At 39.0% G+C, this 16,924-nt stretch overlaps 1 protein-coding gene across 3 annotated transcripts in view; it reads left to right on the forward strand.

The window, feature by feature from the left end:
• The window catches only part of efl1 (elongation factor like GTPase 1), a 42,003-nt gene that overhangs the window by 21,562 nt on the left and 3,517 nt on the right, over positions 1 to 16,924 (forward strand). For 2 of the 3 annotated variants that reach the window (XM_008405089.2, XM_008405091.2), the window contains exons 12-21: positions 3,065 to 3,164; positions 6,303 to 6,421; positions 7,030 to 7,184; positions 9,027 to 9,162; positions 9,949 to 10,080; positions 10,550 to 10,697; positions 15,257 to 15,386; positions 15,582 to 15,708; positions 15,911 to 16,115; positions 16,266 to 16,765. In XM_008405089.2, the coding sequence (XP_008403311.1) occupies positions 3,065 to 3,164; positions 6,303 to 6,421; positions 7,030 to 7,184; positions 9,027 to 9,162; positions 9,949 to 10,080; positions 10,550 to 10,697; positions 15,257 to 15,386; positions 15,582 to 15,708; positions 15,911 to 16,115; positions 16,266 to 16,765 (1,752 nt within the window). The remainder of the gene's footprint in view (positions 1 to 3,064; positions 3,165 to 6,302; positions 6,422 to 7,029; positions 7,185 to 9,026; positions 9,163 to 9,948; positions 10,081 to 10,549; positions 10,698 to 15,256; positions 15,387 to 15,581; positions 15,709 to 15,910; positions 16,116 to 16,265; positions 16,766 to 16,924) is intronic. The other variant, XM_008405092.2, reaches the window with a different exon arrangement.

The raw sequence follows: 16,924 nt of genomic DNA on the forward strand, positions 1-16,924 counted from the left end.
AAACAGATCCTAGGAACAACATCAGACATCTCAGTCCAGAAATGTGCAGCTCTCGGCACAGCCAAGATACTGGAGGAACCCTCAAGCTCACAGACCTCTGGTAGAGGACCAGAGCTTAGAAGATGAAAGAGACTACCTGCAGAGGGTGAGAAGGGAATTATATATTTTTTAAATATATATATATATATTTCATTTTTATTTATTTATTTTTTTGTTAAAACTGTCTGTGAAAAGATTGATTTCCTCCACCTCCTTCCTGAGCTCCTATTGCTGTTTGAAGAAATACACCACTCCCAACCAAAAACAACCAATCAGAGCCAGGATGAGGGTCTTGGTACTGTCAATCAGCATCATGATTCCGTGCTAAATGTGCTTATGGCAGAGACACATGTAACTCACTATTACAGGTAAACTGTTTATCTGCGGTCATTGGTGGCCATGCTAAGTAACTTGAACATTCATGATTGACTCTGCTGATGGGGACAAGTATGGGGGAATTTTTCTGCCATAATTCAAGAGCACACATTTTCAGTCTGAAAGCAGGATTTATGTCTTTCTTCTCAAAACTTGTAATACTTGTACTTCAAACTTCTGCTTGCTTTCAAATATTTATGGACTCCTTAAGTTTGTAGACATGGACCACTCTACAAAGTCTTGGACTGCTACGTCAGGTAGATCAGTTAGATCAGTTGAATCAAGCTAACTACGCAGCAGCGGAATCTTCCAATAGCCCAAGTCCATGGAGACACCGGAGAAGACTTGAGAGAAAACAAAAGCGAGGGTGTCACGGTGGACTTACAGCTAAGCTAAAAGCAATCCCTTTCCAATTGCCCTTCCCTCCATCTTGCTTGCTAACGTACCATCCCTTAAAAGCAAATTGGACTACCTGAAGCTGGATTTAACCACAAAAAGGGAAACAAGAAACTGCTGCATTCTCATTTTCTGCGAGACATGGCTAAACTCATTTGTCCATGATAATGCCATCAGCCTGAATGGGCTAACAACTTTTAGAACTGACAGGAGAGCCATGCTTGTACTGGTAAATCCAGGGTTGGTGGTGTTTGTATTTACATTAACAACAGCTGGTGTAACAACGCCACCCTGGTCTCCAGTCATTGCTCTGTGGACATTGAGTTCATGATTGTGAGATGCAGACCTTTCTACCTACCTTGGGAATTCACGACCGTTATCATTTTTGCTGTCTACATCCCACCCAGCGCCAACACCAAGCAAGCACTGAGTACTCTTCACCATGCCGTCAGTGACAGACAATCCAGATACCTGGAGGATGTTTTTATTGTTGCTGGAGACTTTAACCAGGCTAACATGAAGACTGTTATTCCTAATTTCCATCAACATGTGGATTTTCCAACCACAGGAGAAAACACTGGATTTGGTCTACACCAGTGTTTTTCAATTCTGGTCCTCAAGTCCCCCAGCCCTGCATGTTTTAGGTGTTTCCCTTCTGCCACACACCTGGATTGAATATTTGGGTGATTAACAGGCTTCTGCAGTACTTGATGGTCATGCAATCATTTGAATCAGCTATTCTGGTACAGAGGCACATCTAAAACATGTAGAACAGGGGGGCCTGAGGACTGGAATTGAGAAGCACTGGTTTACAATAATATCAAGAAAGCTTTCAGAGCAATTCCCTGGCCCCATCTCGGCTCTTCAGATCATCTTTCAGTTATGCTCATCCCAGTGTACCAGCCACTGCTCACCAGACAAAAACTTATGGTGAAGAAGGAGAGACTGCAGCCTGAGGGAGCTATGTCTGCAATACAGGACTGCTTTGAGTGCACAGACTGGGGCATGTTCAGAGAGGGAGCTACGCAGAACCAAAATACAGATGTGGAGGAGCATGAAGCATCAGTGTCAAACTACATCCACTGATGTATGAAGATGGTTACAGCAGCAAAGTCAATAGTCACACGGGCCAACCAGAAACCTTGGATGACGAAGTAATTATATTCTAGACTAAGGGAGTGTAATGCTGCCTTCAAATCTGGTGACATGGTCTCATTTAGATCATCAAGGGCCAATCTAAACCATGTCATCAAGGCAGCAAAACATGCCTACAGTCAAAAAATCAAAGGTTTCTTTCATGATGCCAGCAACACCAGACAACTGTGGCAGGGCATCCAGTCTGTGACTGATTATAGAACCACATCTTCATCCTGCCAAGATGATATTAGCTTTCTTAATGAGCTTAACAACTTTTTTGGAAGATTTGAAACCCTAAATAAAACCCCTGCAAGGAAGGCTATTCCTCACCCTGATGAACATCTGCTGAAACGTCTGCTTGAAACATCTGCTGTGCGAAAATCCCTGGGAAAGGTCAAAAAACGAAAAGCTGCAGTTTCCAGCAGGGTTGATCAAAGAGTGTGCAGACCAGCTAGACCATGTGCTCACGGACATCTTCAATATGTCTCTGTACCAGACCGTTGTCCCTTCATGTTTTATGTCAGCTAATATTATTCCAGTGCCCAAGAAACCAACCATCTCATGTCTTAATGACTTTCGACCCGTTGCATTAACATCTATCATCAGGAAGTGCTTCGAGAGAGTGGTTAAGGGTCATATGATCTCTATACTGCCTCCATCATTTGACCCATTCCAGTTTGCATACAAACCGAAGATGCCATCTCCACTGCTCTTCATCTGAACCTGGTACACCTGGCAAAAGAAACACTCACGTACAGATGCTATTTTTAGATTTCAGCTCAGCATTTAATAGGATCTGGTATGCAAACTGGTCCCACTGGGATTCAACACTCCACTGCTGGACTTCCTCACTGACAGAACTCGTGTTATTACCCACACGAACAGACCAATATGATTTATTTATTATTTATTTATTTTATTTTTATTTTTTCACAGATTTTTAATCTCATACCACACTGTCACGGCATGGTTACACTGTTAACAAATATAAAAAAAACAAAAAACATTTACATATTGTTGAAGCTATATATTGCAGCTTTAACAATGTTAACAGTGACCTTCTTTCTGCTTGTAGAGATTTGGAATATAATGTTTTCCCATGTGGATTGTTTTTCAGCATTCCTCCAGTGTTCCAGTGGGATAAATGCCCCAGTCATCATTTTTGTGTCCAAAATGTTTGCTGTGGACACCAAAACTTTGCCTCAGAAGAGACAGAGGTAAATGTGATCAATGACCCGTGTAGTGTTGATGTATGTCATCCAGCTCTGCCCATAAAAAAAACGTGTAACTGTTAGTTTTTAATATGGTATCTGGTTGGGTGAGGTTTGAATGACATGACAATACATATATGTATAGATTGAAAGGAAGCTTAGGTAGGGGTGTGACAGTCATGGGAGGCAGTGTATAAAATAGAAATCAAATCCATAAAATTCTGGTACAAACAGATGTCTGAGTGTTCAGTCCTGCATCCTGAGCAGGACAAGTTGACAATAATTTCCAGCAGAATCAGACTCAGAAGTCAGGAAGTTTTTTTTTTTTTTTTTTTTTTTACTATTCTCAGTCATTCAGTGATTTGCTCACCCTGAGCCTTGTGTATCAAAATCTTAGCAGACACATATTTGTTTTTTATGGAATAGTGTCTAGAACAAACCTTGTGTTTTCTAATCTCCTTCCTGAGCAGCAGATCTCTGCAGCTTCTCCAGAGTTACCACCGGCTTCTTAGCAGCTTCTCTAGTTAATGTTGTCCTTGACTAGCTTGGCCTGTCAGCTAAGTCAAGGTAAACTGTATTTACATAGCACCCTTCCTTTCACATATCGTTAGGGTTAGGGATAACTGACTTGCATGTTTTAGATGTTCCCCTTCTTTAACACACCATTCAGATGATTGCAATTCAGCAAAACCCCGTTAATCAGCCATGAATTGAAATCATGTGTGCTAAAGCAGGGGAATGCCTAGAACTTGCAGGTCGCGTCCCTTGAGGACCAGGGTTGAAAAATGTTGCTGTAATGAACCTTTGAGGCTAGAAATAGAACAGCTGCTTTTGAACTGACCAAATTATGACCAACAAACTAGTCATATCATTAATTAAACACATATCAGATCTAAATGAGTTTCACCTGAACTTTAAAACCAAATTAGCTTCTTTTTTGTTGATGTTTCTATAAAAATATGCAAAACAACCTCAGGAAATACTAGAAGGTACTAAAGTTGGGAGATCATTTCTATCTGGATATGAGTGAAAGTTGAGGTAAAGTAATTTGATTTATATAGCACATTTTCAGCACTAAGGTGATTCAAAGTGCTTGAGCAGCCAGTTGCATTTCCTTACTCTTAGGTTTTTGTATTTGCAGCAGGATTTGGAGTTGAAGCTTGGGTTTTAAACACAAGCTTGTATTTAAATACGATGTTGTGGAGTATAAGTTGTTGTTTTATTTGCTTTGAGATTTGTGTGTTTGTATTTTGAAATGCAACATTTAAATTTAGCCCATTATACTCTCTTTATCTGGAGGAACCTGGTACTGTGCTGTTGGCTTGGAGCAAAGATCAGAATAAAATAAAAGAAAAGGTAATAAACTTGCTGAAACTGCAGCAAGACAAGTTTTACAGCGGTTATCTGTAAAAACCTGGAAGAGATTTTGTGTTTATACAAATCTCTTTGTATAAACACAAATAGATTTGTGGCTGATTTGTACATGATGTTATTGTTTACATACTGTAGCATTACATTCAGACTTTGTGACACATCAGACATAAGAAACCAGAAATGAGAAATTAAAAAAGTAGTTTGATTTTCTGTTTTAAAACACAATTTAACAATGAAATTGAGCCGTTTCCTTTTTTGTGATTGAAAACCAATGCTGACTGAAGTGACTGTCTAGGACAGGGGTGTCAAACTCCAGTCCTGAAGGGCCGCTGTCCTGCAGTTTTTAGATGTGCCACAGGTACAAAACACCTGAATCAAATGGCTTAATTACCTCCTCAGTTCTCCAGAGCCTTGCTAATGACTTAATTATTCTATTCAGGTGTGGTGCAGCAGAGGCACTTCTAAAAGTTGCAGGACACCGGCCCTCGAGGACTGGAGTTTGACACCCCTGGTCTAGGAATGTGAAAAAATGAGTCAGTTTTTTGTTGCCTGAATCATCTTATGTTCCTGATATTTAATCTATGTTAAATTATCCTCATCTGATTTTGACTACATAAATACTTGTTTTAATATTTTCTATCTTAATATAAACATTTTATAACCACTTGTTTTTATCTTTAATCTCTGGATTCTTGTCACAAGACCATTCACAGACCAGAAAATTGTGACTTGACGGATGGCAACAAACAAGTCCAGCAAATATTCCAAGTCTTTCATTAAATAGAAAATATTGAAAGCCAAACAGCAACAAAGACAATGAAAATGTTGCAACTTATAAAGAAAACTACAATGTGAGATCTGAAATGTGAATCTGAGTAGAATAAAATTGTTCCATTCTGTTTTTTTGTTTGTTTTTGTTTTTTTTTTGAGAAAAAGTTTTGTTTTATTATATTTTAATATATGTTGACTAGTTAGGCTATTAAATAACTATAGCTATATACTAAATATTTTTGCTACCGTATTTTATCTGCTTTTTGATGCTAAATTGACATATTGGTACAATAATATGTTTCTGAACACTCAAGTAGCATGTCACTTTATCTAAAGCATTGTCACAAGGACCAAGTAAATCTCCAAAATTTGCTGTACAAGACTCCCTCAGGGAGTCGAGCTTATTAATTTACTACTGTCGCTTCAAACTCACCCAGGAGGAGAGAATCCTACGAGTAAATGGCTCCATCTAAACTGCTGGGTTTCAGTTGATAGAAAACTTGTGAAATTACTTTAAATAATAAACTGAACTTGATGCTTTGTTTAATAATTAAGATCAACTGGAATATATGTATGATTGGATTGACTGTTTTGACATTTGTTGCCCTATTTAAATAAACAAAACTAGAATTGAAATGAATGAGTGCTCCACCTGTACTGAGTTTTCCATCAAAATGACTCCACCCCTAAATATTCAGTGGTGCTTTGTTGTGTGTCTAATCATTTGGCATCTCTGAACACTCAGTAACAGTAAGTGTCAGTTCTCCCCTCTGCTAAAATACTGTTTGATGTGTTTAAAATGTAGATTTCCAAGGAATGAGATGGAATAATTTAACCCTCAGTTAACTGTGAAGCCGTATACTCGATAATCATAGTGCTATTTTAGACATGTGGTGTGGAGAGTTATTCTCATATGGAATACATTGGATTTATCACCCGCTTTTAGGCTCCTGTATTTACTTTATTTGCCTTATTTACTCTTCACCTATTTGTTTTCAGGCCTTTAAACCAGGAGGAGATTGCTCAGCGTAGGGAAGTGGCAAGACAAAGGCATGCTGAGAAACTGGCTGCAGAGAACCTGGAGAGGGTCACTCGGTCAGGTAGTGCTCTAGGAGAAGGTCAGTTAACACAGCTATAACTGGGGAGACATACTTTTTTTTTTTTTTGGCTCCATTTTTTGCATGATTCCCAGTCGGGGAAAATCTGCATCAGTCTGCATTAGTTGTGGTCAGTCTTCAGGACAATTCAGCCTAAATATCTGTTTGTATGACGGAGGATGAATACTGGAGTTTGTAAGTGTGTAAACAGAAACTGGTCGGGTTATGAGAGCTGCCAACCAATGAAAACAAGATTGGGATAAGCACATGAGTGAACTGATTTTATTATTTTTTTTACTTTAAACAAATGAAAAACAGTTGCACACCTCAGGTAGAAGCTAAATAAGTTATTCAGGTTTAAGATCATACAATATGTGATAAATGTCAGAAAATAATAAAGAAAAGCATTGAACATAAAAGTAGAAATATTCTTTAATTAAAAGTTTCAGTAATTCATAACAGAAAGTTATTAGTTGCATCGTATTGATCTTCCTGAAGAAAATATTTTCCGTTTATCATAAATTGGACATGTCTAGTGTTTTTTTTATTAAAGCAAAACTATTAATAGTTTTAGAATAAAGTATATATATATATATAATATAGTTTTTTTTTTGTTTGTTTTCTGTCAGCTACTATGACAAGTTTGCCTCTAAAGCCAGAGGAGGAAGAGGAGCAGAAGGAGGTCTTCATAGCATTTGCACGAATCTACAGTGGGACAGTCAAGAAAGGTCAAAGGGTTTTTGTTCTGGGACCAAAGTATGATCCTGCTCAGGGCCTGAGTCTGGTAAACTTTACACTCCCTGTTTTACGTTTCCATTATTTGTCTAACATATGTAGAGAAATATAAAGAATGGTGAAGTGATTTAATGTAAGGGATACGTGAGTTGTGTGGTTTTTCATGCTGTCAGGTCTTTACCCCACATAGAGGAACTGTACAGAACTGCTGCTGTTAGTAGCTTCATAAGCCATCATGTATTTTAATGTTGTTAGGTGATCTGAAAGAATGTGCACCACTTCATTATGCTCTGCTGTTCATACTGTATGTTCTTCTCAGAAATGTTATCGCACTCAAGAGCTTAACCGGTTAAAAAAAGTTTAGGAAGTAGGTCTAAGGCATGTTTACTCGGGCAAAAAGACACGCTGCAGTCTATTTTCAGCCAACCGAGCAAAGATCAAGCATTTAGTAGAGATGTAATGGAGATTTGCTTCCAGATGGCTCTCTGCCTGTGGAAAACCAAACTGCCTCTTTCTGGTGTTTTAAAACAACCAGTTTGGGACCAACTCTATGCCTAGATTTAGTTTTGTGCTGGAACCAATGTGGTAAGGGTGACATTTGTAGTACCTCAGTGTCAATTGATGCTGAACATCTGAAATGCCGGTAAAGATAGTTTTCATCCAAACTTCTGTATGCTTTCACACCAGCCCTGTTTAGTCTGCTTTACTCACTAGTTCATTTGCCCAGAAAGTCCAGTTCACTTGAGCAAATGTGAATGCACAATCAAACTGTGATGTGGATTAAACAAGCATACTGTGGTTTGTCACTTTCACGCCAGTCCATTTTTGTTTACATTTTGTGAAGGTTCTGTTAAGAAATTTTATTTAACAAAGAATGAGAATCTGTTTCAATAATAAGAGAAAGATTAATCTTTGTTTTTAAGTTTCTTTATTCGAAGGCAAAAGCGTTCAAAGACCCGTCTCACTAAACGCAGTCAGGAAAAGAGCCCTGAACGACACACATTACATGGTTACATAGCCACAGCAGAAAAAAGACCCAGCCAAAGTCTGATCTTATCTCTATTGCCAGATTGACCACAGAGACAATCCTGACCTTCACTTCATGAACTGTCCCTCACCTCTTTGGAGGGAACGGTTTTATGGCAAGAAAGAGAGCCGAGAAGGATTTCAGGAGAAACTTCTAATTCTTTGTCAGTTTGTCATGGGTGCAGGGTCAAACAGGGGTACAAACTACATTTCACATGTCAGGTTTTTAAGACAACTGTCAGGTCAGGCGTTCAGCATTTCTACCAAACATTAAATTAGGTTAAAAATGAAATTTTCTATTACAGTTCCTTCCCCACCAACGCCCCCACAGGCAAGGTGGGGACAGGTTTTTCAAAGGTTGGTAGGTTTGACACAGTGCAGTGTGAAAGTGAAGCACACCAGCTAAAAATGTAACACGTTTCAACTTTTGTCCCCATTCGAACCAAGGGATGGGGACCAAAAAACAAGGATCATTTCAAATCTGAAAATAAGGTACAAGGAAAGAAGACCACTTAAAAATGACACAAATAGTTTTGGATTAGTTCTAAAATGGAATGATGCAAATACCATGAGATGGTACCCAAAATGAGAAAAGCTGATTGCACGCAGGTACATTTGTGTTTAATTATACCTCATCTCTTCTTGATTATAATTTATTTTTATTATTATTATCATTATTATTATTATTAGCCATGTTCTCAGCCTTTTCTAAGCCAAGATGGAGGTAGATGCCTTCTATGTTGCTGGACTTTACTATATTCCTGCTCCATAACAGATTTTCCTTTCCAGTCATGACAATTAAAAAAAAAAAAAAACATTGTGCCATTTTTTCCAACATGTTATATTCTTAATTTTTCCATGCTAGCTGCCAGAAGGATGCAGTGCATCTGACTGTATTCCGGAAGTACCTCATCTGTCCTGCTGTACTGTGGAAAACCTTTACCTGCTTATGGGCCGAGAGCTGGAAGAGTTGGAGGAAATTCCTGCTGGAAATGTTATGGGTAAATATGATCATTTATTTATGTGCCTTTTTATCAGGACTGCACTGTATTTGGAAAAACGTCAGACATCTTCACATTTACTTGGGCCTTCTTGTGCTAAACCAGCCCTAGATTTTTCTATTTTCACCCAGGAACTACCGTTTGTTGCACCAAAAAAGAAAAAGAGTCCCATCTCAGCACCAATTTCTTCAGTTGATAACAGTTTGTGAGGGGGGGCTATTGTTCTCTCTGTCTTGCTATCCGTATGTTGAACAAAAATGTAAGAAGTGGAATAATTCATCTATCCATCCATTTTCTTTACTCCCTGTCCCTTGTGGGGTCGGGAGGGTCGCTGGTGCCTATCTCCAGACAACGTTTTGAGCAAGAGGGGGTTTGCACCCTGGACAGGTCGCCAGTCTGGCACAGTAAAACAGTTCAAGTAAAATCGATTGCTAATACAGATTTCCCTTAAAGTCTGAGCAATTTCCACAAATGTTTTCTACTGGGATACAACCACCTAATGATTCTTCATTGATTTGTTTTCTGTTCCTTTCTGAAGATGTTTCGCCCTCTCCGGAGGCAGCGCCAGAAGCTGAGCTCTTTTCTCTATAAAACACTTGCCAGTGTTGCCCAAAGGGCCGAGTATTTGTTGGTATCTCCCTGTAGCTCCTTCAAGGTTTTATACAGAAATGACAGCTGGAAAGTGTGGCTGCTATCATCCAATTTATAATAAACACTTGGTTTTTGTTTCTACTTTGTCTTCCTAACCTTTCCGTTTATTGCCCATTTTCTGTCATCTTTTTTCAGGCATTGGAGGTTTGGAGGACTGTGTCTTAAAGACAGCTACCCTGTCAGCTTCCCCTGCTTGTTCCCCCTTCACCCCACTCAACTTTGAAGCTGCACCCATTGTACGGGTTGCTGTAGAGCCAAAACATCCAAGTAGGTTTCACCAGACATTTAGTTTGTGATTTACTTGTTAAGGATACAGTATCTGCTGGTTTCCACCCATTCCACATTTCCTCTCGACTTCACCTGTGGTGCGTTTGTTGTCCTTTTGCTTAACAACTATTGGAGTGAGATTCGGGGTGGAGGTTTATGATAGTCAGCTTGTCATACTCACTTGAAAATTGCTCTAGAAACTTGTAAGTGCCCTCTCTGGTAAAAACTAGTTCCATTGGCTCAAAATCCTTGATGTTCTTCATTTGATGTTATTAAACTTGAACCTGCAGGACGTTTAACACCAGGTCTGAATGAAGCTTTACTTTTTTAAGTTGCTGATTTAGCTTTGGAATCACCAACGTTTTGTTTTTGACTCAGTTGAATTATTAAACCAGAAGAAATGAACTGACACCTGCTGAATTGACAGCAATGGCAATAAAAATGAATGTTTTCCACATGTATGCTGTAGGTGAGATGCCAAAGCTGGTTTCTGGGATGCGTTTGTTGAACCAGGCAGATCCATGTGCTGAGGTTCTGATACAGGAAACAGGAGAGCATGTTCTGGTCACTGCTGGAGAAGTTCACCTGCAGCGCTGTCTAGATGACCTCAGAGAGAGGTGAGCGTATTTTATCACATCTTTTTCCCTCCACTTTTTCTGTTAATAATAATATTGTTTGTTGTTCATTTCATTTAAAAGTGCCTTTGTAAAAAACAAAGTAAAGTAAAAAAACAAAAGGAACAAATGGAATAGAAGTGCAACGAAAAAGAACTAAGAAGAAATAAGATAACGTGTTTTCAGACGAGATTTGAACAGTGACAGGAGGTGATGTTTCGTAGATCGAGAAGCTGTGATTCCAAATTTGGGGAGCAGAGCGACTAATGCTGCGTATCAGACCAAACCTGATTTGGGTCTTAGGATCATCTGGGTTATATGCAAAGTCTATGTGACATGCATTTAGCGCTGTGTGGTTGAAGCGTTCTGAGCGTTCCACGCGGAATGCAGTGCAACCGACGCTAGAGTTGGAAAATATGAACTTTTACTGCTGGACATGGAGCATCAACCAGTCAGAGAGACTCTGCTACATGGTGCAGTGGTGTGTAGTTGGTGTCCTGCCAGGAGATTCAGGGTTAGCAGGATGACTGGAAATCCCAGGGATTCAGGGGTCTGGACCCCCCAAATTTTGGAAGACTCTAGAATTACCCTCCCTCCATCATAAAAGAAACCTTTGAGGTTAAACAATGTAAATATGAAAAGGCAAAAGAAAGAATTTAATGGCCAGGCTGCTGATTACTTTTGTCAGCTTTTAACTAAATATTGTGCTGCTCATGGTCTTTGTTCTCAAACTCTGAATCTCCTGGTTGTTCCACGTACACGGTTAAAAACTAAAGGGGACCGGGCCTTTCAGTCGGTGGCCTCAATACTGTGGAACAGTTTGCCATTACAGCTCCATTTTGCTGACTTAATGGACGTTTTTAAAAAGCAACTAAAAATATTTTTATTTCTCAGGCTTTTATCGCTTGATTTTACTGTGATTCTTATGTTTGTTATATTTATGTTTTGTATGGTTTTCTTACTTGCTAGAATGACATAAATCCGCCATTCATCTAGGAAAAAAATAAGAATGCATTTTTAGGTTCTCCCTGTTCCCCCTGCCTTTTTTTAGAACAATGGTTTAGTCCAGGGGTGCCCAAAGTTGGTCCTATAGGGGCCGGCATCCTGCACGTTTTAGTTCTCTCTCTGGTGGTAGTAATGACCTTTTCAGCATGTCAATGTTCTTCTTTGGCCTTCTAATGAGCCATCATTGGATCCAGGTGCATTAAACTAGGGAGAGAACTAAAGCATGCAGGATGCCGGGCCTCCAGGACCCACTTTGGGCTACACTGGTTTAGTCCAATGTGTAGGAGGAACAACAACAGTGCTGAGGAACCTCAGTCAGAGCGTCTGAAGTGAGGAGCTAGCTGTGGCTCTGCAACACAAATAAAAAACCTCCAGTAAATACATACTTAAAGCAAAATACATATAACATCTTTTATTTACTTTCACTGCTCAATAGGAAGAAACACATTAACAATAAAAATGAGACCACAGTCCTTTCATTTCATTACTTATCAGCCCCAGCTACAGAGGAATTTAGCAGGGGAGGCATTGGCTTAGTTTGGGGTGGCAGACCAAAATGAGCCTTTACTTTAATATAAATACATAAAGAAACCTTTATGTAACCTTTCAAATAAAATAAAATTTTTATTAATGTCAAGTAAACAATAAGGATGTAAACAGTGACATATAAAATGTTGAGTACTTTTGCTCAAATTTGCATAAACATTAGCTCATGCGTTGCAGGATTCTAATGTTTCAGATCTCTGAAGTCCATTTATTTAAATGCGAAATATTCAAGTGAGAATATCAACAGTATTACTCAAGTAAAAGAAAAAAGTACAGTGCAGTAAAACTACTTTTGTAAGTACCATTTTCCTCCAAAATGTTATTCAATTGTAACCAGTATTACGTTTGAACCCAGATAACATTAGAATTAATAGCCTATTTTTGTTAACGAGCTTAACGTGATATATTGGCATTAGCTAGTCATCATTTATTTAACATCGGCATCCAACAGCATTACTCAACTCAATGTTAACTTGAGGGACAAACTGTGCAAAGTTCTTTGCCTTTTGCTGGTTTGCTGCCGTGATTCTAACACACACCTGTGCAGCTCCACACAGTAGCATCAAATCACTGTTGCACAGTTGTAAAACTGGCACGAGCGTCTTGGCGCTCATGTTGCGATTCAAGGCAGCTCAAAAAAACACATTATCGCCACTTGTATCATGTATCATACCTAAGTTTCTGTGGTTTCTTTTTTTTAACACCATGACCAACACTTCCCAAAGCAACCCATTGTATGTAATTTGAGACTTGTATTCTGCCATCTACTGGATTATCATTGCACTGCAAGCAGAAAAACAGCTTTTTTCCCCCTTTTCAAAATGTCTTCTTGCATGAAATTGGTCATATGTGTTTTCCAGGAAAGTCTTTGCCAATTTCAGACAACTTACAGAAAAAATAATTTATGCATTGTTATTCACTTTTTTAAATTAATGTTTTATGTTTTGAATTAATGAACAATTAAATAGAAATGTTTGTGTTATTACATTTAAATGGTGTTGAAATCTGTGTATCATATTTGGTACTACAGGTATTTAAGGTGCTTTATCACTGAACAGTAATGTAATATTTTTATAAAGTAAAAAATATCAAACTCAAACCATCATTCTCCTCCATACCTGCATCCTACTGCATCCATTCTCACCACTTCAAACTCCAACTCAAGACAATTATGAGTTTTAGCGTATCACAAACGGCAATTTTTTAGCTAATGGGAAAATTACAACATATTTAGGTCAACATGTCAAACTAATCTTTGATCCCTTGAAAGGGGATCCAAGGTCTAGAGAAACTTATCCATGCGTTTATCTTTAGTCCTCAAAGGTCTGCCTTAAAAATCAATCCTCCAGCTAAAGCTCATCCAAAACGCTGCTGTTGGCGTTCTCACTAAAACCACAAAGATAGGGTGCATCACCCCAGTTCTAAAGTTCCTCCACTTGCTCCCTGCAGCTCAGAGAATAGATTTTAAAATACTGTTAGTTTATAAATCACTGAACAGTTTAGCACCAAAATACATTAAAGATCTGCTGCATCAAGATTCCAGACCACTCCAGTCTTCTGGTTCTGGTTTGCTCTGTATTCCTAGCAGAACCAGAACCAAACATGGAGAAGCAGCATTCAGCTTCTATGGAAAAAACCATCTGGAAAACAGCAGAACTGCTGAGACACTGAGTTCCTCCAAATCAAGGCTAAAACCCACCTGTTTAGATCTGCCCTTGATTAAAACAATTGCAATTCAGTTTTAGTCCAGATTGCAACTGTTGCACAGCTACCCCCTTGCTTTTCGTGAGAGAGTTAATACTTGACTCAGCTATATACCCACCTGAAGTTTAGACTCCTCATGGTCTGCAGAGTATAAACCACCGCAGAATTCATAAAGAATCTTTTTAGCTAGATAATAGAGGAGATTCACCTGGAATTGACCTTCATCTGAACATCACACCTCTCTTCATTCCATAGGTTGATTAACTAGAAGGAGGGTTAGGGGAGGTGGATTTTACCTTTAACCTCCTGGATCTCAGATCCACCTTTGTCTTGGAGACATTATGTCATGGTGTCTGTGCTTCTTCCAGGGCTGCTCAAACGTCACCCCCCATCCTTTAGCCCGCACACTCTTCTCCTCTCAGCAATCTGAATTCATCCTTTGGGTCGTCCATCCGTTTCCTGATCTATAGATTCTCCTCCTTGGTTCCCCTTTTGTCCTACTGTCTACCTCCAACACATCAGTGATCTTTGATTGCAGTTATATGTTATTTCTGATTATAGATACAGCTAACATGAATACTACTTTGATTATAGAATAGAATAGAATGTACTTTATTGATCCCCAAGGGGAAATTGCTTAAATATTTATTATTATTTAGTATTACACTAATAAAAGTATTGCTATAATTATCAAAGAGTAATGCAGCTTCTTTGTCATTTTAACCTGTAGGCCAGTCACAATGACATTTCTTAATTCACATAATCTTTTGTTATTTTAAGAAATTGATTTTTAAGTACTCTTTAAATCTGGACTTCAAAAGGGGAGGGAAGCCAAGCTCCCCTTTACTTGACACTACTTTTTATTACTTTGCTTTATTTTGCCACTGCAGTGTAAGGTTTTGTTTGTTTATTGTGTTATGTTTTTAATGCACTTGTTGCTCAAATGTGCTAAACTAATAACCTTCACTTAAGTTGATTCTTTTGATCTGCTCTGTGTGAAAAGTACTGCTCAAGTACTGGCCTATTTCGATTGTCTAAAGAGGTTCAGTCAAAGTCACAAGCATTATCTTTCTTTTACTTTACCAAAACAGATTTTACAGTGTAGATCTACTGCATAATATCAAATAATTACATAATAACATACATTGCAGGTTGACTGGAAAGAGGAAGTTGTGCATTTTGTTTAAAGTTACACTGGATATTTTGTGTTAATTGTAGAAAGCTTGGAATGGATTTTATAATACAGCATTAAAGGAGTCAGTATAGCACTAATTACTCTTTCACTTTTGTCTAATTTGTCTCGGAAGGTTTGCCAAGATAGAGATTAGCGTGTCTAAGCCCATCATTCCATTCAGAGAAACTGTGGTGCGACCTCCAAAGGTGGATATGGTGAATGAGGAACTTGGCAAGCAACACAAAGTTGCTGTCATTCATCAGGTAAGTCACATTGATGTTTTTCAGAATGTTGAAGACAGAGTAACTGTCTTTTACAGATATTGAAAGAAAGTTCTGCAAATTTACACGAGGAGTAAATGAGTCGTTTTCTTTGATTCAGTCATAATTGACAGCAAGCTTTAGAGTCATTATGAGCAGCGGAAATAACCACCAGCTTATCAGTTATCTGTGTTTTAGGTGAAAGAAGAGCTTTCTAAGGGTCCTTCATCAGACTACCATCATGTGGACCCTGACGGTCTTGTTACCCTCACCACTCCTAACAGACTTGCTACTGTCTGTGTACGGGCCATCCCATTACCACAGGGTAACACACACTAACTCAGTCCAAGTATGGCTTGAATTCCTTTAAATGAATGAAGTAGTATTTGAAGTTTTGAGGTTAAAAACATGAAGGAACTTGAACAGTGATGCACTATATGTGTCAGTGAGTTTGAAGTTTGAATGTATTTTTAATGGGTACTAACTTGTTGGTGACTTCAGCTCAGCTGTCTTATCTTTCTGGACAGAGGTGACTGTTCTCTTGGAGAGAAACTCTGAGTTAATTCGGGCTCTGGAGCTGATGAACTCATCCCTCAGGGAGGGGAGAGCCATGGACATAAATCTCAGGACCCTGGAGGCTATTGCAGAACTGAAAGACCATCTTCAGAGCTTGCTGCAGGGAAGAAAGTGGCGGAATGCTGTGGAACGGATCTGGGCTTTTGGGCCTCGGAGGTCAGTCTTGGTGGCGTTCCTGAGCAGATTTAACCATTTCCAAACAATCTCAGCTTTTATAATCAATGATGGTGCAAATTCATGCAGCATTTTTCTGTTAATATTACTTCATGGGTTGGTAATTTGGTTGGTTTTTGTGTTTGTTTTCAGGTATGGTCCCAACATTCTTCTGAACAGCATTAAAGACTACAGCCGACTGTCAGTGTGGCAGTGTCTTGAGTGGAGACACAGTAATGATCAAGTTAGAGCTCCAGCTTCTCCACTCCGAGTCTTTGATAACAGTATCATCAGTGGTTTCCAACTTGCAACCCTGTCTGGTCCCATGTGTGAAGAACCCCTGATGGGAGTTTGCTTCTCAGTTGAGAGGTGGGATGTTGAGTCTGTAGCTTTTTCACAAAATCCAGACACCTTGAAAGAGGACTCAGTTTCCCCTGAAGCATTGCGAGATGTAGGTTCACATGGAAACAGTGTAGATGCGACAGACCCAGAGCGAAAGATGGATGCTTCTTCTGTGGACTGCTACGGGCCAGTCTCCGGCCAGCTGATTGCGGCCATGAAGGAGGCATGCCGGCATGCCTTCCAGGCTCAACCCCAGAGACTGATGGCAGCCATGTACACTTGTGAGATCATGGCAACTGCTGAGGTACTGGGTAAGGCTGTATTTTTCTTAATACATCATTGCATAAATACAGGTCCTTCTCAAAAAATTAGCATATTGTGATAAAGTTCATTATTTTCCATAATGTAATGATAAAAATTAAACTGTCATATATTTTAGATTCATTGCACACCAACTGAAATATTTCAGG

This window comes from Poecilia reticulata, linkage group LG3 (genome assembly GCF_000633615.1).
Source record: "Poecilia reticulata strain Guanapo linkage group LG3, Guppy_female_1.0+MT, whole genome shotgun sequence".
Taxonomy (NCBI): Eukaryota; Metazoa; Chordata; class Actinopteri; order Cyprinodontiformes; family Poeciliidae; genus Poecilia; species Poecilia reticulata.